Below are 23,053 nucleotides of genomic sequence, written 5' to 3'. Positions count from 1 at the left end.
TCATTCCAACTGTTCACTTCATGAATTGGGATTTATCTAGATCACCTTCTGAATAATTAATTAACCTCACCACACCTTTATATTAGTTTTTCTGATCTTTTTTAAATTTCCTTATTGGTTCCCATCATTAGCATCTGGATAGAGTTCCCAGTTTGACTTTGGTATCTATCTGTAGCATCAGGACTCCTGCTCTTGTCCTTTGGTCCAAGACAAAAGGTGATTTTATCTTCTTCCTACCCTGCAAACCCAGAGTGGGGGTGGGGACACCCTTGGCTCCCATGCCTCCCCTCCCCTGTGTTCCACTTGACCCCATTATGATAGAACCATAGTCAGATTATATTTACCTATGATAGACTGTCTCCGAGGCTTTCGTGGTAAAGGTGGTGGTGGTAAGGGAACAGTACCTGGAAACTGAGTGATACTTACTACCACTTTACTAAGATGTGTGGGACTTCGCTGGAAACGTTCCGACCACAGACTTTCAGGCCTACCAGACACAGTGCTAGGTAGAGGGCTTACGTATATTGCGCTTAACTCTCTCAAGGGTTGCTCATAAATGTGGGTTGGAGTCATCGGTAAAGGTTGGAACTCAGGATACACTTTCTCGTAGTTGCTAGTGAAGATTGGCCAGCGAGCACTGAAGACGTTAGATAAATCTGAAGGGTAGTCATACATGTCTTCTAATTTGTCTTCGAAGTAAATGATTTTTCTTTTGTTTACCTCTGGCTGTGGCTCTTTTTTGAGCTTTCTTAAACTTCCCATTCGGGCTGTTTCTTTCCGAAAAACTCGAGAAGAAGCTGATTGACAACTTGGGATAAAGACGGAACCAGTAGCAGTATCTGGAATGTGCCAAGAAACATTTTTAGTAGATTTTGGGGCTGTGGAAATAGTAGCCACTCTTTCTTGTACATGACTTTCCATAAAGATATTTTGGATCTTGACAGCTGTTAGTGTTTGTAAATCTTTGCTTGAAACAATACCAGGAAAAGCTGCTTCTTCACTTTCAATTGAAGTTTCATCTTCGGGGAATTCTACATACAGGGACCCAATTTTACCAGTCTTGGCTAAATCAGAAAAAGAAAACAGAAAAAGGAAAATTAGGTGTCAGATATATAAAACGATTAATGTTTTCATATTCATAACTTTTCTTTATCCACTCACCCCACTCTCACCTTCTAAAAATGTTTATATTCCAGCTCGGCTACCAGGAGTTTTGACTAGGATAAAATGTCAGAGAATATCAAAGTGAAGACTGAATTGTATATTTAGAAAGGGAAAGGAGTGTCTCTTGGAAGAACATACTAGATGGAGAGAAAAGTGGAGTATAAGGAAATATTTATGAGCAGTTACCACTAAACCCTGGCTACATGGTTAAAATGTTTTTGATGAAATTTTGCTATTTCATTATTACCTCTTTCTCATTTAAAATTTTTTTGAGCAAAGATTATGTTTCTTTTCAATATCAAGTGTCAAATCAATGTATCTTTTAAATATCCTAATATTTGCATAGACTACAATGTGTCAGCAGTTCAGTTAGGTTACAACAGTAAATATTCTTTTTTCTTTTAGATCCAGAAACTGCTCTTAACATCTTAGCTTTCCTCCACTCCTGGGCCCAGCATTAGAGGAGCCAGAAACTCTGAGTTGGGCAAGAGAAACAGAAGAACAAGGTGGAAAACTGATCAAACCCTCTCTCCCTGTGGCTTGTGTAAAAAAATTGCAAGCCTAGAGTAAGCTGTGAGAAAGTATTGATTTAGATTGAATTAGTTGTTTAATATGTGAAAATTAGTCAAGGCTAATAGACAAAGTGACTAAGAATGGGTACCACATGAGTTTGAAAAGTAGTAATAATAGAATAATATTTGCTTCCTTATATGGTACTAATCAATACTAGACTCATTCCATAAAAGGGATACCAACATCTTCAACTTCATTCCCCCTCATTAGAATTCTCATTCTCATTAAAACGAATAGCTTAACAAGGCAAACACTACAATGAATTCCAAAACTCCTGACTACCACCATCCCACCGTATTCATCCTCCCTACAATGACAAACTCTAGTCACTAACATCCACTGGTTTGATTTAATTTTTCATTTTTGTTCTGTTTGTTGTTTCACTTTATCTTGCAAATTTTTATTAAATCAATAGACTTTCTTTTTGGAATAGTTTTAGATAAGAAAATTAGGATAGTACAGGGAACTACCATTTTTCTTCAATGCCACTTAGTTCTACCTATTACAATCTTACATTAGTGTGATATAGTCATTCTAATTAATGAAGCAATGTTAATACATTATTAATTTAAGTCTATAGTTTATAGTAGGGTTCACTCTTTTTGTTGTACAAGTTTATGGGTTTTGGTAAATGCATTATGTTATGTTTTAACCACTACAGTATCATACAAAATAATTTCACCACAGTGAAAATCCCTTACGCCTCACTTTTTACCTTCCCCTCCCCCCCAACCAAATCCTGGCAGCCACTGATCTTTTTACTCTATAGTTTTGCCTTTCCCAAAATGCCATATCATTGGAATCATAAATGCATAGCCTTTTCAGATTGGCTTCTTTCAGATAGCAATATGCAGTTAGAGTTCCCCCATGTCTTTTCATGGCTTGAGAGCTCATCTCTTCTTCGTGCTGAATACTATTTATTTGTCTAGCTGTATCACAGTTTGTTTCTTTATTGCCCTGCTAAATAGCTTCCAGTCTGGGGCTCTCATGAATAAAACTGATATAAACTTGCATGTGCAGAATTTTGTGTGAATACCAGCTTTTATCTCAATCAGGTAAACACCTGGGAGTGCAGGGATTGAATTGAATAGTGAGTGTTCAGCTTTTGATAAAATTGCCAAGCCATCTTATCTTCAAAAGTGGCTATACTATTTTATATTCCCACTCTCAGTGGATGAGAAGTCCTGTTCTTTTCCAGGTTTGGCATTGTTAGTGTTTGGGATTTTAGCCATCCCAATATATCTACAGTTGGTATCTCATTATTGCTTTAATTTGCAGTTTCCTAATGACATATGATGTTGAACATCTTTTCATTTGCATATTTGCCATCTGGATGCCTTCTTGGGTGAGGTGTCTGTTCAGGTCTTTTGCTTGTTTTAAAAACTGAGTTGTCTTCCATGAGTTTAAGAGTTCTTTATTTTAGATGTAAGTGCTTCCTTAGATATGTATTTTGCAAGCATTTTCTTCCAGTCTGTGGCTTGGCTTCTCATAAAATAGTCAATGTATTTGGTAGAGCAGAAATCTTTAATTTAATGAAGTTCAAATTGTCAATGTTTTCTTTTCATAGTTTACTCTTTTTTCATTTTTCTTTTTCTTTGCACTGTATCTAAAAGTCCTCAACAAACCCAAATTTCATCTTAGGTTCTAGAACTTTTATAATATTGCATTTGTACATTTAGATCTATGATTCATTTTGTGTTCGTTTTTGTAAGTCACAAGGTTTGATCTAGATCCATTTGTATTTTTTTTTCTGTTTTGTATGTGGATGCCCAGTTGCTGCAGCATCATTTGTTGAAAACATTCTTTTTTTTTCATTATATCATCTTTGCTCCCTTGTCAAAGATCAATTGACTATATCTCTATGGGTCAGTTTCTGGACTCTCTATTCATAGCTATTGATCTATTTGTTTATTCTTTTGCCAATACAACCCTGTCTCAATTACTGTGGCTTTATTATCACATGGTCTTAAAGTTAAGTTGGACAATCCTTCTACTTCCTTCTTATTCTTCAATATTGTGTTAGCTATTATGGGTTTCCTGCCCTTCCATATAAACTTTAGAATCATTTTCTATCATATACAAAACAACTTGCAGGAATTTCTACTGGAATTATATCAAGTATGTAGATCAAATTGAAAAGAATTGGCATGTTAATAATACTGAATCATCCTATTCATGAACATGGAATAGCTCTTCATTTATTTAGATACTGTTTGATTTCTATGTTCACAATCTTTTCTTTAGTTTTTCTCATATGGATCCTGTACATATATTGTGAAATTTATGTTGAAGTACTTCTTTTAGTACAAATATCAATTATGTGTTTTAAATTTCAAATTCTAACTGCTCATTGCTGATATAAGAACAGTTGACTTTTTTTTTTTTAATTCGGCAGGCAGAGATAGAGAGTGAGAGAGAGAGACAGAGGGAACGGTCTTCCTTCTGCTGGTTCACCCCCAGATGGCCACCACGGCTGGTGCACTACACCGATCCGAAGCCAGGAGCCAGGTGCCAGGTGCTTCTCCTGGTCTCCCATGTGGGTACAGGGGCCCAAGCACCTGGGCCATCCTCCACTGCCTTCCCAGGCCACAGCAGAGAGCTGGACTGGAAGAGGAGCAACCAGGACTAGAACCCGGTGTTCGTATGGAATGCTGGCGCTGTAGGAGGAGGATTAACCAAGTGAGCCACAGCGCCAGCCCCAAGAACAGTTGACTTTTATATATTAATAATACATGCTGTAAACTTTTTGTAATCTTTATTACTTCCAAGAGTTCTTTTGCTAATTTTTGAGATTTTTCCATACAGACTTGCCCTTTATGAACAAAGCCAATTTTATTCTTTCTTCTCAATCTATATAGCTTTTGATTTATTTTCCTGTATTATTGTATTGTCTAGAAGTTTCTAGTACAACACTGAATTGTACTGGTAAGTGGTTAGAGGGGACATCCTTTCTTTGTTCTTAATCTTAGTGGGAATGCTTCTAATTAGTCACCATTAAGGATGTTGTTAGCTGTAGTGTTTTCAGATAGTTCTTGTCAAGTTGAGAAGCTCTCCTCTGCTGCCAGTTTGATGAGTTTCTTCATGACTGAGTGTTGAATTTTTTAAAAACATTTATTATTTATTTGAAAGGCAGAGTAATAGGGAGAGAGGGAGACAGAGAAAAATCTTCCACCCACTGTTTCACTCCCCAAATGCCTGCATGATGAGCCAGGACTAGACCAGGTCAAAGTCAGGAAAACAAAATTCCATCCAAGTGTCTCTTGTGAGTGGCAGAGACCCAAGTACTTGAGCCATAACCTAGTGTCTCACAGGATGCATCAGTAGGAGGCTGGATGAGGAGTAGAATATCCAGGTCTCAGAAGTGGCACTCATACATGGGATGTAGGCATTCCGAGTGGCCGCTTCACCCACTGTACCACAGGATCCACGACTGTATGTTGGATTTTGACAAATGCTTTTCTACATGAATTGATGTGATCATGAGACTTTTCTTCTTTAGTTTTTTGATGTGATAGATTACATTAATTTATTTTTGAATGTTGAACCAGCCTTTCATATCTAAAATAAATCCTATTTCTTGTGGTATATAATTATTTTTATACATTGTTGGATTCAATTTGCTAATGTTTGCTTGAGAAGTTTTACATCTGGGTTCATGAAAGACATTGGTTTGTAGTTTTCTTCTTTTTGTAATCTCCTTGGTTTTAGTATTAGAATATACTACTCTTATAGAATGACTTAGGAAGTATTTCCTCTGCTTCTATTTCTTTTATACATGTTTGGTATAATTCACACATCAAGCATAGTTATTTTCAATTCCCTGTCTCTTAAAACTGAATTCCCTATCTCTTCAAACTTTTTTTTTTTTTTTGCCTTCAAGCATAGTTTGTACTGTGTTCTTGAAAGACAGTCTGATATATCAGGCAATGGGAACTGAGGTAGTTGTATCTGTAGGTGCAAGAAGCTTCTTCTATACCCTCTAGTTTCTTTTTGCTTTTCACTACTTTTTTTCTCCCTGTTGTCTTTGGGCTTCCTATGAATTTCTTCTTATATGAAAGCCACATTGTATAGTTCTTATTTGGGACCCACTGCTGTTATTGAAGAATTGTTGATGTGGTGTAAGGTGTTAGCGGAGGGTGTTCTGTAATTTTATAACTAAATTTCTATTTTTAAAGGTTTATTTTAGATCCTGTGGGGGAAGCAGGACATACAGCAGACTCAGAATGGCCCCAAAAAGCACTCCGGCCTCAGAATCAACCCTTGGGGCATTCGGATCTGGCTAAAAGGCCCATGAGAGTCTCACAGGCATGGAAAGCCACGACACAGTGGCAAAAACAACCTAAATGAAAGATCCTGGTGAACAAGACCCCAGCGGAAGGAACAGGCCATCAAGGAGGGAGGCGCCTTTCTCTGAAGGGAGGAAGGAACCTCCACCGTGATGTGGCCTTGACTAAACAAGTTCAGAGTTGAACTCAAGGGGCTTCCATAGCCTAGACAGCTCATGGCAAGAGCCTCCGGTGATTGCTGACGTCATAAATAAGTGTGCCAATTGTCAAATCAACAACGGGAGTCACTGGGTACATGCTCCCCACGTAGGATCTCTGTCCTTAATGTGTTTTACTATGAAGCTTAAAGACAACACTACTAGTCGAACAATACCCTATACCTTGTGTGGTTGTGTGAGGGCAGCCTGTTGAAATCCTTGCTTAGTATATACTAAGTTGATCTTCTGCATATGAAGGTAATTGAAAATGAAACTCGATGAAGGGTGGGATGGGAGAGGGAGTGGGAGAGGGGAGGGCTGCGGGAGGGAGGGAGGTTGGGGGGGAAGCCTCAACAATACAAAAGTTACACTTTTTAAATTCACATTAATTAAATAAAAAAAGAAAAATAATAAAGGTTTATTTTATTTGTTTGAAAGGCAAAGTTAGAGGGAGAGAGAAAATGAGAAAGAGAGATCTCTCATTAGCTGCTTTGCTCCTCCAAATGGCCACAATGGCAGGGGCTAGGCCAAGTCAAAGCCAGGACCTATATATCTAGGTCTCTTACATAGGCAACAGGGACCCAAGCACTTTTCTTCTGCTGCCTTCCAAAACAAATTAGCACAGAGCTGAACTGGAAGTAGAGCGACTGGGAGTACAACAGGTGCTCTGCAATAGGATGCCTCCATTCCAAGCCCCTGTTTAACCCACTGCGAAACAGCCCAGGTCCCTAAGCTTCAGTTTTTTAGTGGACTTGAATCTCTGGGCTGGTTTTCACAAGTGTTGTTTATCCTTTCCTCATCCCCTTACGTGAGACGGGAAAGCTAAAGGGGCTAGAGGTATCTAATTTGACTTTCTCCCAGGTCAGATAAGGCTCTGGTAATGTAATTTCTTAGACAGCATATGTTTGTTATAGAGAATGCTCCAGGAGTATGTTTATTTTTAAATAGATTTTATTATGATTTTTAATTTTCCATACTTGTGGGGTACAATGTGATAATTTTATACATGTATCCAATGTACAAGGATCAAATCAGGTTAGTATTCCCATCATTTAAAATTTGAAAAAAAATTTAACATTATTTGTACACATTTACGGAGGTAAAGTATACTTCAATAAATATATGCAATGTGCATGGATCAAATTAAGGTAATATTTCCACTCCCTTATCATTACTTTATGTTTGGAGTCTTTGAGCTCCTCTCTTCTAGTTATTTAAAGCACATAATAGTTTACTGTGAACTATACTCACCTCACTATGATGTAGAACAACAAAACCTATTCCGTCTGTGTTTTGATACCCATTATCCAATCTCCTTCTATCTTCTCTCCCTTCAATTATTTCCAGCCTCCAGGTATCATTATTCCACATTCAGGATCAACATTATTTAGTTTCCACATGTAAGAGAGGATATTAAGTGAATTTTTCACTTAACATGACATCCTCTCATTCCATCCATTTTACTGCAAATGAGCTATCATCCTTTTTTGTGGCTTAATACTCCATTGTATGTATAAATCACAATTTCATTATACATTCATTTGTTGATAGGCATCTAGATTGAGTTTACATCTATTGTGAACAGAACAGCAATAAACACGGAGTGCAGATATGCCTTTAATTTGCTGGTTTCATTTTCTTTGGATGTATACCTGGAAGAGGATAGTTGGATTATAAGGAAGATTTCTAGATTTTTTTTTAAGAATTCCATATATTCTCCATAATGGCATTCCACCACAGGTATAAGACTTTCTTCCACATCTTTGCCAATATATGCAGCTTTTAATCCTTTTAATAATATCCATTCAAATTGCAGTGAGATGATATCTCAACAGTAGTAAGAGTTCCCTCTTCTCCATAACTTTTCCAGCACTTGTTTTGTCTTTTTGACAATAAGCATTCTAACTAGGGAAAGATGATACCTCATTGTGGTTTTGACTTGTACTTCCCTGATGGCTAGTGATACTGAACATTTTTTTTTTTTTCATGTACTTGTCAGTCTTGTGTATTTCCTTTTTTGAGAAATGTCTATTCAGATCTTCGCCTGTTTCTTAACTGGATTATCTGTGAGTTTGTTGTTGCTGACTGTTTTTTAGTTCCTTATATATTCTGAATATTAACCCCTTTTCTGGTGAAGAGTGTATAAAAATTTTTTCCCATTCTGTTGGTTGTCTCTTAACTGTTGATTGTTGCTTTTGATGTATAGAAGAAGCTTCTTAGTTTTATATGATCCCATTTGTCTAACTTTTCTTTCATTGCTGTGGTTTTCGCAAAAAAAAAAAAAAATCATTGTCAACACCAACGTCTTAAAGTGAATTCCATTAGCAATTTGATAATGATAAGCTCTTCATTTAAGTCTTCCACATATTTTGAGTTGTTTTTTGTATAGGAAGAGCAGTTGGGAAATATGTTTCAATCTTCTTCAAAAAGCTATCTGGTTTTCCCAGCATCATTTATTAAGAGGTAGTCCTTTCTCCAATGTATGTTTTTGCTGCCTGTTGAGAATCAGGTACCTTAGATGCATGGATTTATTTTTGTGATCTCTGTTCTGCTAGGAGTGCCCTCTGCCACATGTTCAGTCTGTGTGCACAATGGCAGTTGGCCACCTCTCTGAATTTATTTTTTTTCTTGACTAAATCTGTTTTGGCTTTGAGTCTATATCCTGTTTTCTCTCTGTACTGTACCCCTTATCCTTACATCTTTATGTCTATTATTATGCCAACACCATGCTGTTGTGGTTACCATAGTTCTATGATATATCTTGAAAACAGTATGATACATCCAGTTCTATTATTTTGCTCAAGATTGCTTTGACTATTCTGGGTCTCTGTATTTCCATATAAATTTTAGAATATTTTCCATACTTCTGTGAAGAATGTTATTGATATACTGATGAGATCTGCATTGAACCTGTAAACCATTATGGGAAGAATGGACATTTTAACAATATCAATTCTTCCAATCCATGAACATATTTTTTATATCTCTTTTAGTGTCTTTCACCAGTATTTTGTAATTTCACTGTAGAGGTCTTTCACATCCCTGGTTAAATTATTCCTAGGTATTTATTTTTGTGTACTTATTGGTATATAAAAATGCTACTGATTTTTATATGTGATTTTGTATCCTACATCTTTACTGAATTTGTTTATCAGTTCTAGCAGTCTTTTGGTGGCGGTTTTAGGTTTCTTTCTATATAGAATCATATAATCTGCTATTAATGAGGATTTGACTTCCTCCTTTACTTCATATATTTTTTATTTCTTTATTATGCCTATTTGCACTCACTAAAACCTTCAGTACTATACTGTGACATAGTGGGTTAAGCCACCAATTGAGACACCAGGAATTCATGTTGGATCCAATCTCATTGCTTCTTATTGATCTACTCAGGTTTTCTATGTCTTCATGATTTAGTTTTGCTGAAACATATGTCCAGAAGTTTTTTTCCCCATGCTTTCCAATTTGTTGACAATTGTTTTTAATAGTCCCGAATGATCCTTTGTACTTCAGTTGTAATATCCTTTGACATCAGTTGTAATATCTCCATTTAAATATCGGATTGCTTTTCCAAGCCATAGCAGGGAGCTGGATCAGAAGTGGAGCAGCTGGGACTCAAACCAGCACCCACATGGGATGGGCAGGTCAGTTCTTTAACCCGCTGAGCCACAGCACCAGCCCCAGTAATAGTATTTCTTTTGCTTCTGGATGTAGGACTTCCTTAAGCATCTTTTGTAAAGTCAGTTTGATGTTGATGAATTCCCTTGGTTTTTGCTCATCTTGGAAATTCTTTATTTCTCCTTCTTTTCTAAAGGATAACTTTGTTGGGTATAGTATTCTTGGTTGAGAAAAGTTTGGGGTTTGTTTGTTTGCTTTCAGAAGTTAGAATATATCATTCCATTCTCTATTGGACTGTAATGTATCTGCTGAAAAATCTTTTGTTAGTCAAATGGAGGTTCTCTTGAATGTGACTTGGCAGTTTTCTCTTGTGTTTAAGTTCTCCATTTGATAGCTCTTTTGACAGTTTCACCAAAATATGCTGAAGTGAGGATCTTTTCTGGTCATGTTTATTTTAGGGTCCAATGGGTTTCCTGTACCTGGATGTCCATATCTTTCCCGGGATTGGGGACATTTTCTACTATGATTTCACTGAGTAAGTTTGCCATGTATTCCCCGCACCCCTTTTAAAATGATTTATTTATTTAAAAGGCAGAGTTACAGAGAGGCAGAGGCAGAGACAGAAGCAGAGAGAGGTCTTCCATCTGCTGATTCACTCCCAAAATGGTTGCAATGGTTGGAGCTGGGCTACCCAAAGCCAGGAGCCAGGAGCTTCTGGGTCTTCCATATGGGTGCAGGGGCCCAAGGACTTGGGCCATCTTCCACTGCTTTCCCAGGCCATAGCAGAGAGCTGGATTGGAAGTGGAGCAGTTGGGTCTCAAACTGGTGCCCATATGGGATGCCAGCACTGCAGGCAGCAGCTTTACCTGCTATGTCACAGCAGCAGCCCCCTGTATTTCCCATTTTCCTCACCACCTGGCTGTGGTTTCCCAAATTCAAATATGTGCCATTCGATGGTGTCCAAAAGATCTCAGAGGCTGTCTTTGTTCTTTTTATTTTATTTTTATCTAAGAAATTTCATAAAATTTATCTTCAAGTTCAGATATTCTTCCTTTTGCTGATCCAGTGTGTTGTTGAATCTTTCAACTGTATTTTTTAGTTCTTCCTTTTCAAGTTTTCTGTTTGGTTCTTTTTCAAGATTGCTACCTCTTTGTTGAGTTTCTCCATATTATTCATTGTTTTACTAATTTTGTTAAATGTTTTGTATTCTTTTGTTTCTTCCTATAATCATTCTTTTGAATTCTTTATCAGACACTTCATCAATCTTGGTTTACTTTAGGCCTGTTGCTAATGACTTACTGTGCTTGTCTGTTGGCATCTCATGTGGCCTTATGTTGATATTTCTGCATCTGGCAGATCGGTTGTCTTTATCATTTAAAAGGTGGTTTTCATGGTAAAAGCCTTTTTATTAATGTTAATTTGGGTGTCAGTTTGGTAGGCTACTCTACTTTAGCTTCTGTTCCATTTGGATGCGGTAGTGTAGTCTCCCTATACTTTCTTCCACTGCAATGGAAACCAGACTTTGGGAATGATGATTGAGCCTGTAACCTAAATTCTCTGATAAATCTAAGAAAATCATTGATTATCACTTTCCTTGATTTTTGTTGTTTTTAGGATGGGTATGAGGATTTGTAATCTCTTAATGTTTTAAATCCAAAATAAAAGTCTTCTTATATTCATTTTTCAAATTTTTATGACCTGTAATTTGCCACTTCTATATCAAAACTTATTACAAATTATTATTATTATTATTATTTAAATATTTTATTTATTTATTTGAGAGGTAGAGTTACAAACAGTGAGAGGAAGAGACAGAAAGGTAGGTCTTCTGTCCGTTGGTTCACTTCCCAAATTGCCACAATGGCCAGTGTTGCACCAATCTGAAGCCAGGAGCCAGGTGCTTCTTTCTGGTCTCCCATGTAGGTTCAGGGGCCCAAGCACTTGGGCCATCTTTTACTGCTTTCACAGGCCATAGCAGAGAGCTGGACTGGAAGAGGGGCAGCTAGGACTAGAACTAGTGCCCATATGAGATGCCGGCGCTGCAGGTGGAGGATGAACCTACTGTGTCACTGCGCCGGCCCCACAAATTATTATTGATATCTTATTGTTAAGCCCAATCGATATTTATTATTATTTATCTTTATTCAAAGTCTTTTTATCTATTCTCTTCTCCATAAAATTCACTCTCTTTTTGATTTCCATGATACTCTGTCATTTTTCCATTCCAAACTCTCATAGAATTTATTTCTTTTTCCTGGAAAGTCTTTCTCATTCCCAGTTCACTAATTAATATTGTAAAGGTTCTATCATCATCTTTCTCTTCACCCCTACTCATTTTCTATAAACAATAATAACTCTAAAATCTGGGTCTGAAGTTCAAAGCATCTCACACTTATCGTGTCCAAATCAGACCCACCAGTAGTTTCTATTTCCCTGTATCTCACAGAGGTACACCTATTATCTAATCACAAAACAAACACAAAACCACCAAAACAGAAACCTTAATTCTTTCTGCATACATTCCCCAAGTTTTGTGTAACCAATTATCATAAAACTGGTGACCTGAAATGATGGATATTTCTTATTTCTTGTCTCAGTTCTGGGGTGCCAAAGTCAGTATCACTAAGCCAAAATCAAGGTGTCAGAAGGACCATGCTCTTTCTGAAATCTTTTTTTTAAAGAAACCATTCATTGCTTGTTCTAATTTCTAGTACTCCTAGCATTTCATGGCTTGTTATCTTAGTTGCCTTACCTTGAAATTTCTCTTTGCTCCATCTTTGTATCACTTTCTCTTATGTGTGTAATCTCTCTGACTCCCTCTTACAAGGACAAATGTAATTGCATTAAGGGCCCATCCAGATAAGCCACAATAATCTTTCCATCCCCAAATCCTTGAATTAATCATTTCTAAAACCCAGGTAACTTTTTCTGAGATAACATTCACAAGTTCCAGGTAGTAGAATATTGCTTATCTTTTAGTGGGGTTATTTTTCAGCTTACCCCACCTCCTGTCCTTCAGGCCTTACATTTAACCCAGTCAGTCATCTATGGGCTTTATTCAAATTATTTATGTCAGGGCTGGCACTGTGGCACACAGGGTTAAGCCACTTGCAACCCTAGCACCCCATGTCAGAGTGACAGTTCAAGTCCCAGCTACTCCACTTTTAATCCACATTCCTGGTAATGCAGTGGAAAGGCAGTGGAGGACAACTCAAGTAATTGGGTCCCTGAAACACACATGAAAAGATCAGGATTCAGGATGGAGTTCCTGACTCCTGGCTTCAGCATAGCCCAGACATAGCTGTTATGGCCATTTGGGAAGTGAACAGTGGATAGAGAATTTCTCTCTCTCTGATGCTCTACCATCCAAATAAATATATTTTTAAAAAATTATATATTTCAACTCATCAAATGTACCTCCCCACACCTTAAAATGATATGTTTTTCTTTTTTTTATTTCCTCCACTATGAGAGCCACTAAAGTGAGCTGTTTTTCTGACGGATTTGTGTACAATCCTTGAAAACTAGTGATCTAATTAAAGTCTGCTATTTCAGAATCAAAAAATAAGACCAGTTGAATAATCACTTGCTAAAGCCATACATCATATTAAGTTTGGAAGTGAGATTAAAATTCAGATACCTGGACTCCAATTCTAGAGAATTTTATACCATCCCAGGTTGCTACAGTCCATAAATAATCTTGGGCCAAGTAAGAAGTATCACAACTATTAAAGCATCTTATATCGTCAGTGTTTTTTTTTAACACAAAGGATTTTTTTTTTTTTTTGACAGGCAGAGTGGACAGTGAGAGAGAGATACAGAGAGAAAGGTCTTCCTTTGCCATTGGTTCACCCTCCAATGGCCGCCACGGCCGGTGCGCTGCGGCCGGTGCACTGTGCCAATCCGAAGGATCGAGCCAGGTGCTTATCCTGGTCTCCCATGGGTGCAGGGCCCAAGCACTTGGGTGGTTTTTTTAAAATATGTTTATGAAGTCATGGCACACAGGCTATTGCATTTGAACTTTCTTTTCTCCTAGTTAAATGACCAAGAAACAAAACAAGTTTTCCCTTCTGATTCTCACTGCCATGATCCTAGTCTACACTGACCTATCCCCCTTGTTTTTCTGATATTTCTTTAAAATGTCTTCATCCAATTGTCAGAATCTTATCAATGATCATGCAGATTTCTTCATTTGGCATGAACTGGATCCATTTACTCTAAACATGCTGTGTGATGACTCCAACTTTCCAGTGAAAACAGTCACTGTAATTACCTCTGACAACCACAAAGACAATGCTTCATTTATAACTTCATTTCCTATGTCAGTCTCACTATGAGGAATATCTTCTTTCCTAATCAATTAAAATAATTGTATTCTTTCAAAGTCTACCTTAAATTCTTTTTTTTAAGATTTATTTTATTTATTTGAAAGAGAGTTACAGAGAGAGGTAGAGACAGAGAGAGAGGACTTCCATCTGCTGGTTCACTCCTCAGATGGCAGCAGTGGCCGGAGCTGCACCATTCCGAAGCCAGGAGCCAGGAGCCAGGAGCCTCCTCCAGGTCTCCCATGTAGGTGGAGGGGCCCATCGGGCCATCTTCTACTGCTATCCCAGGCCATAGCAGAGAGCTGGATCGGAAAAGGAGCAGCCAGGACTAGAACTGGAGCCCATATGGGATGCTGGCGCTTCAAGCCAGGGCTTTAACCTGCTGTGCCACAGCACTGGCCCTTATACCTTAAATTCTGTGCAATTCCTCCCCTTTTTTTTATTAACACAACCTACACTTACTGCTATCATTAATTCATTCAACAAATATTTAACATCTACCATGTGCCAGCCATATTCACAGTGCTGTAGTACAATGATATAACAAGCTTTCCTACAATGAAAGATCTCACATTGTAGTACAGAAATTGGGCGGATAAACACTTTAAGAGAGACTAAGTGTTCAGTAAGGTAAAGTGTGGGATACTATTAGAGAAGAGAGGAAGGTACTCTTCCTGAATGATCAGAGAAGAGGTTGGTAAAGAAATCTCCCCATCGCAGATGATCTCTGTCTCCTTGATTCCACGATTTCCTGTTGTGTTTTTTAGAAGCATATTTTGCAATGACATTTTCAAGTTTTTCCCTGGTGTATTAAATTTCTACTTTTTAAATATTCTCTTTTACCATCAGAAACTACAGAAGTTTCCTCTACATTGAGCATATTTTATTCCACTTCTATTAATTCTCAAGTCTAAGTTCCAGCCTTATTTATTCCTGCCCCAGTGTTTTCTCACATCTCTGAACTATTCCTACTCTATACCACTAATTCTATGCTGCTTTGTACTGCTGTTCCAGACTTATTTAATGTGTACCTCACTGTTAAAGTTTAAAAGATGTCAGAGCTTTGAAGATCACTGGAAGATCTTCAGAGTCCTGAAAGGCAATGGCCAGACATTCATCTCATTTAAATTTAACATTATGAATCAAGTTAGTCAGTTGGTAGAGGAGGTTGAAAAGGGGAAATATTCGGCCGGCGCCGCGGCTCACTAGGCTAATCCTCTGCCTGCAGCACCAGCACCCCGGGTTCTAGTCCTGGTTGGGGCGCCGGGTTCTCGTCCTGGTTGCTCCTCTTCCAGTCCAGCTCTCTGCTGTGGCCCAGGAGGGCAGTGGAGGATGGCCCAAGTGCTTGGGCCCTGCACCTGCATGGGAGACCAAGAGAAGCACCTGGCTCCTGGCTTGGGATTGGCACAGCACCAGCCGTGGCAGCCACTGGAGGGTGAACCAACGGAAAAGGAAGACCTTTCTCTCTCTCTCTCTCACTGTCCACTCTGCCTGTCAAATATAAAAATAAAAGGGGGGAAATATTCTAATTCATCAAAGCTTATTGTAAGGAATTAATAAGAACTATGCACAAAAGTGGAGGATTAGGGACTTATAAAAATTATAAAAGTAACTCATCTTTACTTCATATTATTTATCACGTGGTAATTTCACATTTATTTATATGATTAATTGACTATCATCTCTATCTCACCAGGGAGTAACTAATTAAGGGCATTAGCAAGGTCTCTATTTTAAGATTTATTTTATTTATTTGAAAGGTTAGTTCATTCCCAAAATGGTCACTCCCAAAGGGAACTCCATCCTGGCCCCCAGGTGTGGGGCAGGAGTCCAAGTACCTGGACCATTTTCCGGGGATTTTCCAGGTGCATTAACAGGGAGCTGCATCAGAAAGTGCGGAGAAGCCAGGACCTGACCCAGTAGTCCATCACAATGCCAGCCCCACTCAGGGTCTGTTTTTGTTCAGTATTATAACTCCAATTCCGTATAAATGCAGTCAACCCTCATTATCTGTGGTAGTTCTATTCAATTAAGTCTCAGAAAACACTGAATTATCCAGTGCTAAACTGTTAGGAAAAATACACGATTAGGTTCTTTTGAGTTTCTGGTCTCAAGCTATTTGACAAGGAATCCTCAATACATAATCTTACTGCTTGTATTTCTATGTAAAGACACCTTATTAAATATATTTTATGTACAATGAGCTCATGACTAACAGCATTGTCCCTAAGCCAGAAGGCAGCTTATCTAACACATGCATTGTTCTCTGTAGGCACATCACAGCCTTCTCATGTTCAAGGATACTAAGCAGCTTGTCGGGACTATGCTTGGGGCCCATTTTCAGCAGTGAAGTCAAGCACACCCATTCCACAAACACAGCACCACACAGACTGGGAAAGTGGCACTGAACTCAAACAAGAAGGCAGAAGTAGCCTTATCCCCCTCAGCTGGAAACATGTGCATCCTGAAACATATTTTCCACTCCTTTGCCCATGTCCACAAATGACTAGGAATGACCTACAAGTGCTGATTTGGGGGTTACAAATAAATTTTGTTACAAATAAATTTTATCAATGAGGTAAATTTGCATCTACTGTATGCATGAATGAAGATAAATGACTATACGTGTTGAACTGCATTGGATGTTACATCTTCTTACAACAAACATTATAAGTTATGGTTATTAATGAATGTCTTTTTTGGATTCTGAGCTGTGCAAGACAAGGAATTTTTATGTAAAATACAAAAATGTTAATATACATTTATGACTACTACGCATACCTGAATGGAATTGCTTCTTATACACAGACACCTTACGGAGTTTTGGAGGTAAAGGTCTTCGAAGAAGTTGCGGGTATGTCTGCATTTTAATGAAAAATAACCGCTGTTTTTCATAACTGTTCCTTAAGAATCGACGTTTTGGAATATGCTTGAATTGCTGCTGAAAAGCAATTGGAGTCTAGATTACATCTTAATGAAAATGATTACATGGTGATATCTTAAACCAAAGTAGAATTCCTTTATTTAAAAAGGAAGGTAAGAAAATTTTCCATGAAAACTTTTCCAAAGCATACAAATACAATTTAGGTATAATACAGAATTTTGCTAATCAAGATCATTCTAAAATTTCCCATGTTATAAAATTGAATCTACCAATGCTATTTCAGCTAGGAAATACAGATTTTTCAGAAAAACATAAATGACAATTTTTCACTACTTCCAAAATGTTATCACTATAAATTTACAAAATGTTTTTGATCAAAAAGATGTGGAAGATCATTGTACAAGGGGGATTCAAAAAATGCCTGGAAATGCATTTTATGAATAACTATGCGTGGATTTCAATTTTTTTCCCACAAAACGCCTTTTAACTCAATTTTCCACCATCTTTTAGAAGCTTCTGAAGACTCTCAGTGTCTAATCATTCACAATAAGTTGTCTCCTTTCTTCAGTGGTACCTGTTATAAATTTCAAACACTCTAGGTGGGCCCTAACGACTTAGTCTAAAAATAAGACAGACTCCCGTATAATGCGAATTCCCGGAGTCTCTGGGAATCCCAGTTAGACCAAATCATGCAAGAAAATGCGTCCAAAAATGTGCCCTTGGTTTGCAGGGCAACAGCGAGAGCGCCGGGCACGCCGCCTCTCTGCAGACAGCCTAGAAGGGACCAGTCGGGAGCCACACAAAGTGGCCCTGCACCCTCAGAAGGGAACTGCATACACAGGCGCTCCAAGTTTGCTCCCTGGAAGTTCGTCCCATGCGACGGGGCAACTTTCTTCCTTTCGTTTCCGAAGAGATGCCTGGAAACGCCGAACTACCCATCACCGCTGTTGCCCAAACCAACCGGCGTTTCGTCTTCCATCCCCTCTTCCTCGGGACCTAGGCCGCGATGTAAAGGTCCAGCGAGGTCGGAAGGCCGTCCCGCTAGGTCTCGCTCCCAAGGTAGCATCTAGGTCACCTCACACCTCCTAGCCAAGTGCAGCCGGAAGCCAAAAAGGCAGGCCCTGGCAACCGGAGGCCAATCAGCCTGTTCCACCTGAGGGACTCGCGGCGTCGCGGGCGTGGCCAGCGGCAGGGGCGGGGCCGGAGCGGGGCCGTGGCTGGAGGCGGGGGCGTGGCTGGATGCGGGGGCGTGGCTGGCGCAGTGGGCAGGGCCATCGGCAGGGGCGGGGCCGGCGAGAACGGCGGGACTGGCTACGCAGCTGTGGCCGGCGGCAGGGGCGGGGCCAGAGGCAAAGGCGGGGCCGGCGGAGGGGCGGGGCCGGCGGCCTGGGCGGGACGGGCTACGAGGGCGGGGTCCGGCGCGCGCCCTTCGAGCCCCGCGGGGCCGGCCCCGCGCCACGGCGAGCGCGCGCTGGGCTCAGTCGCCTTCGTCCCGCGCTGGTGTGGCGCTGCCGGGGAGGCTGCGGGCGCTGGGGGCAGGAGCTGCCCGCTCGGTGTGCAGCTGCGGTACGGAACGCAGTGGGGATGCTTGTCGCTACTACTCTCATTTCTTAATGACCAGGGCCACGGTTACTCACTCACCCGCCTCGGGCGTGAGGAGTCCGGGCTGCGCTCTCCCTCGCGCCCCTGCGGCGCAGCCGGCTCCCGTGGCTAGGGTGGCGGTGCCCTCGGATGAGCGAACCTGCTGCTCTCCTTGCGTGCTCCTTTAATGCAGCCTGTCTCGTCTTTCTGCTGAGTCCTGTAAGGGGTGTGCTGCAGAGGTATCGGGGCGCCATTGAAAGAGACCCATTTCTCAAGCATAGTCACTCGTTCTGATGACCGTACTGAGTGTCCCCGTCGTGGTGCTGACGGGCCCGCGTGTCCGTGCTAGAGCTGTCGTGTGTGTTTGCAGGTATGTGCCCGAGTCTCTGGTGATGAGGGAGAGAGCCCAGGAGAGAACTCAGTAGGCAGAAGTGGAACTCTCAACTCGGAAAGTAAAGGATGCAGACTTCCCCGCCCCCATCCCATCCCACCCCACCCCGCCCCCGCCCCCGGTTTGTTTTTTGATGGTGAATTTTTGTTTTTGTTTTTTTAGTGTTAAGTGCGGGAACTTTAGTGACATTGGAAAAGGAGAGACTTCCGTGCCAGTAGAACCTGGTTTAGGGGATCTTTCCAAGTCACTCCCTAAGTCTGCTTTTTTCTCCTTAGGAACAAGCCTGTATTTTAAAATAATCAATGAAAAAAAAAAAGTAGAAAAGTAAAAAAGTGTATGCTGGAACTCTGGGAAATATGCAAATTGGATTCCCTTAGAATGTTAGCATGTGGTTTCTTCTCCATGTCAGACTACTGTGTCCCAATAGACTACAACCCCAGCTCATGAATTTATTCCAGTTTCCTGTGTCTACATCAGAGATTGATTAGCTTCTGGGAAAGGTAAGAAAGTTGATAGTAAAAGGCAGATCTGATGGCCGCGTTTGGCCTCAAGTAACATATGTTGTGCATATTCTGTGAATGTGAAAAAATGTTTATGTTTGGAAGCATAAGAAAGTGAGTGCCAGTTTGTAAACTGAGTGAGGTTTCTGTGTTCTTAAAAGCTGTTTGAACTATGACAGCTATAGAATTGTTTTTACTGGCTGATACTTGGCATTTTAAATTTGTGCTTGGTTTTGCCTAGTCGAAGTCAAGGCTAGGCATTGTTCAGTATTTGTTGTAAAATGCTTTGTCACATGGGCTCAGGTATCAGGCATCATTTCTTGCAGATTTGTTTAGCAAGTACCAGGCCACATCCTAGAGCTGTTTAATATGCAACCTCTGCAGAGTTAGCATTTTGACTTCTACTGCTCACTGTTTCTAGCACAGAGGAGCAAATGTTTAGACAAATGGACTAGTTGTGAAAATTAAATCCGTGGCTTTATATGTTACGTATATATGTCAGTTATCATCTTTCATGCTTTATTTATGGAAATGATATACAAATGTAGGCTGGATTTAGAAAGCACAGAGCACGTTCAATCTGGATTATTGTACCAGTCTTTAGATTTATTTTTATCATTTTTTGGAAAATATTACTATCTCTGTTTTCTTGCTGTTTTTAAAAATTTTGTCTCTGGGAAATGCTGTAGTTTGCTCTTTGATTTTAAGGGTCTGCTGTATCTACTGGACATTATCTGTCCCATCAGCTTTGCAGTTTGGCAGAACCACATGAAGAAGCTTGTCAAACTGAACCACAGCACTTTCGCTCTGTTAGCGGATTTATTATGGTGGCCAGAGTAACTGGTGAGCACCAACGTGATAGACATCCTGCATTCTTTTCATGTCCCTCAAATGAGGTAAAAACACTGCACAAAAGCAACCCTAGGGCCTGCTAGGAATTCATAGTGAGTTCCCTGGTTGGTGGGGAATGCTTGAGGAACCTTAGATGTGCTGTTAGTGAGAGCACACAGCTCTGTTGGAATGACATAAAAGGTGTTTCTAGAAATTTTCAATATACTTCTCTCCTCTTACTTATTTACTTTTTAAACAAGAAATTTATCAAACAGTTGGGCCAGTGTAGATTTAATCTTACATTTTACCTCATGGAAATTATTGGGGTAATTTGTGTTTTTATGCTCATGTTAGTTTTCAAAAATTCTTTTAAAGAATGGATAGTTATATGGGGGCACTTACTTGTTCAGTTGTTGAGTCCCAGGGCACTAAAACACTTTTAAGAAAGAGCTATTTCCTTGTGGTTTGAATTCATCTTTTGTTGGCATTAACTATAAATACTAGGAAATGTCTTTATTCACCAGTCACCGCATCTTAACTGTGTATGAAGGTCCTTCAAGAAGTTCATGAAGGTGCATATTATAAAAACTATACATGACTTTAAAAATCTTTTTTCAACAAAGTAAACTTACCATTAGATTCCATTTTATGTGGATTTTTGAAGTACCCTTGTACACATAGTCTGTGTTTTTATGCTGTTCCCCAGAAAGCAGTTTTCTCAATTATTAACAAAAATATTTGGAATAAGCTACTTATCTTTTCACCGCTCATATCTCACTGCAGAGACAATACATCTTTTCTGTTCTTCATTGTTTTGACCAGTTATTTCTTTTTATTTTTTAGATGATAGTCATTTCCTTTTGTTTAAACTAGAAGTCCTGGGAGCCCTTAGGACACATACATGCACACATACACACATCAAAAAAGAAATGTCATGCAACTTGCATCAGGAAATTAAAAGAAAAAATTCCAAGCCTAATGAAAGAACAATGTCTATCTGTTTTTCAAAACCATATTCATGGATTCAGTCATTCATTCCAGAATGATTTATTGGTAACCATCTATGCATAAAGCACTTTGCTAAATGCTAACTTTAAATTTATAGTGATTAGTTTGAGGCTTTATAATTTTAAAGTTTGAAGTGAAATGTTAAGTCATTTTCAAAGGCTTTATTTATCTATAATTATAACTACTTGTTAGTTTTTTTTTTCAGTTTTAACAATTTTTTTTAAAATGATGTTGCTTGGGTAGAATGGTGTTATTAATACTCCCTCACTCAAAGGCAATTTGTATTTTTTTTAGCCATAGGAGTCATTTTAGACTGGCTACAACCAGCTCATATTAGATATTTGTATATTATATGATTGTGTCCTTTACCTAAAAGAGTTAAACCATCTTAGTTCCCTTAATGTTAGGTTGACTAGACATGTTATCATCTAGTGCTGTGAGTTATGAAATGTTTCCCACTTAGGCATATAGCAATGTGGGTTACTCCCTCTCTATGTAGAGGACACTAAGTGTAGGTTTGGTTTTATTTTGCTCCACAATTATCACATGATTTGAGACTTCTAGTATCTGCATCAAATTTCAGTCAAAGGCCGCATAGAGTAGCTCAGCTTCTTGGGTGTCAAGTCTTCCACCTGCCACTTATTAGCCCCATGCCATTGGACCAAACTTCTCAAAACCTCATGGTTTTTCCTCGCTTGCAGAACTGGGTGAAAATGGTGCCCATTCAGGGTCTTATGAGGAGTTACAAGAGGTAGTCTATGTCAAGGGCCTCGTTCGGTGCCGGCCACAGGGTGAGAGTGCTCAGTAGATATGAGTTGTTAGAAATTAAAATAGGCATGCAAATGGCTGAGGTTTCCTGTCTCGTGCTCCCTGGTTTATATGATGAGAGTTGATTTTCACCCAGAGGTTTGAAGGGCTTCAGGGTAAAACCTGGGAATGTACCTGCAAACTTCATACTTACTTTGTCGGTGTCTCCAAGTGTTGGAAAGTCTGGTTTACAGTTCTCAGACTGAGACACGAAGGCTGTATGTTGGGAGTTGTGTTGCATTCTGGCCCTGGTTCTTCTGCCCCAAGCCGTACGTGAACTGTGGGGCGGCTTGTGTCTGTAAGAGTCCAAGAACCGTGACCAATCTAAGGAGGCCTGGACTCCTCCCTCACGTGAGTGGAGCCTGCGAGCCGCTGTCAGCACTGACTGAGACAGGCTGAGTCCATGGCAAATTCCAGCCAGGACCCAACAAGGAAAGCCGCCTTGTTCTCAGCACTTGCCAGGTCAGTGGGTGAAAAGGCCCACAATATGAAGCTCCTTTGAATGGCTTCAAAAGGTGTTACCAAAAAAATTGTTCTTTTTTTTTCTGAGTATGCACACTAGACTTTAGGAGACAAGTCTATGGAATTCTTGGGAGCAGCTGGGATTTAGTCCTGCAAGAAGCATTTATTATACCCAGCAGGTGTTTGATCTGTACACTCTCTGTTCAGCCCTCACATACTGGTGCCACTTAGAGATGCTTTGTGACAACATATTCTTATTTTTTTTAATTTTTATTTTATTTTATTTTTATTTTTTTATTTTTGACAGGCAGAGTGGACAGTGAGAGAGAGAGAGAGAGAAAGGTCTTCCTTTTACCGTTGGTTCACCCTCCAGTGGCCACTGTGGCTGGCGCACCGCGCTGATCCGAAGCCAGGAGCCAGGTGCTT

General features: G+C 39.6%; 2 protein-coding genes and 1 long non-coding RNA gene across 8 annotated transcripts in view; 2 read left to right on the top strand and 1 right to left on the bottom strand.

Annotated features, from left to right (window-relative positions):
• Positions 1-18,244, bottom strand: part of LRRC63 (leucine rich repeat containing 63) — a 56,739-nt gene extending 38,495 nt beyond the window's left edge. Inside the window, exons 1-3 of one of the 3 annotated variants that reach the window (XM_017343482.3) lie at positions 18,009-18,244; positions 16,945-17,104; positions 345-1,064 (exon numbers count right to left, since the gene is read on the bottom strand). In XM_017343482.3, the coding sequence (XP_017198971.1) occupies positions 345-1,064; positions 16,945-17,104; positions 18,009-18,113 (985 nt within the window). In that variant the 5' untranslated portion in view covers positions 18,114-18,244. Of the gene's footprint in view, positions 1-344; positions 1,065-16,944; positions 17,105-17,884 lie in introns of all 3 variants that reach the window. The other 2 variants (XM_017343483.3, XM_051850057.1) reach the window with 2 other exon arrangements.
• Positions 370-16,780, top strand: LOC138843696 (uncharacterized). Its single transcript, XR_011378654.1, has 3 exons — positions 370-506; positions 1,570-1,670; positions 16,436-16,780. It is a non-coding gene; the product is annotated as an uncharacterized lncRNA (long non-coding RNA).
• Positions 18,245-18,474: 230 nt separating the features above from the next.
• LCP1 (lymphocyte cytosolic protein 1) overlaps positions 18,475-23,053 on the top strand; it is a 100,335-nt gene continuing 95,756 nt past the window's right edge. The window contains exon 1 of one of the 4 annotated variants that reach the window (XM_051850058.2): positions 18,475-18,613. The gene's annotated coding sequence lies outside the window, so the exon portion shown is untranslated. Of the gene's footprint in view, positions 18,999-19,373; positions 19,520-23,053 lie in introns of those variants that run through there. The other 3 variants (XM_051850060.2, XM_051850059.2, XM_070048791.1) reach the window with 3 other exon arrangements.

The sequence above is a fragment of the Oryctolagus cuniculus genome, chromosome 9 (assembly GCF_964237555.1).
Source record: "Oryctolagus cuniculus chromosome 9, mOryCun1.1, whole genome shotgun sequence".
In the NCBI taxonomy this organism is placed as follows: Eukaryota; Metazoa; Chordata; class Mammalia; order Lagomorpha; family Leporidae; genus Oryctolagus; species Oryctolagus cuniculus.
The sequence above is the reverse complement of the archived record's forward strand: the minus strand, read 5'-3'. Positions and strand labels throughout refer to the sequence as shown.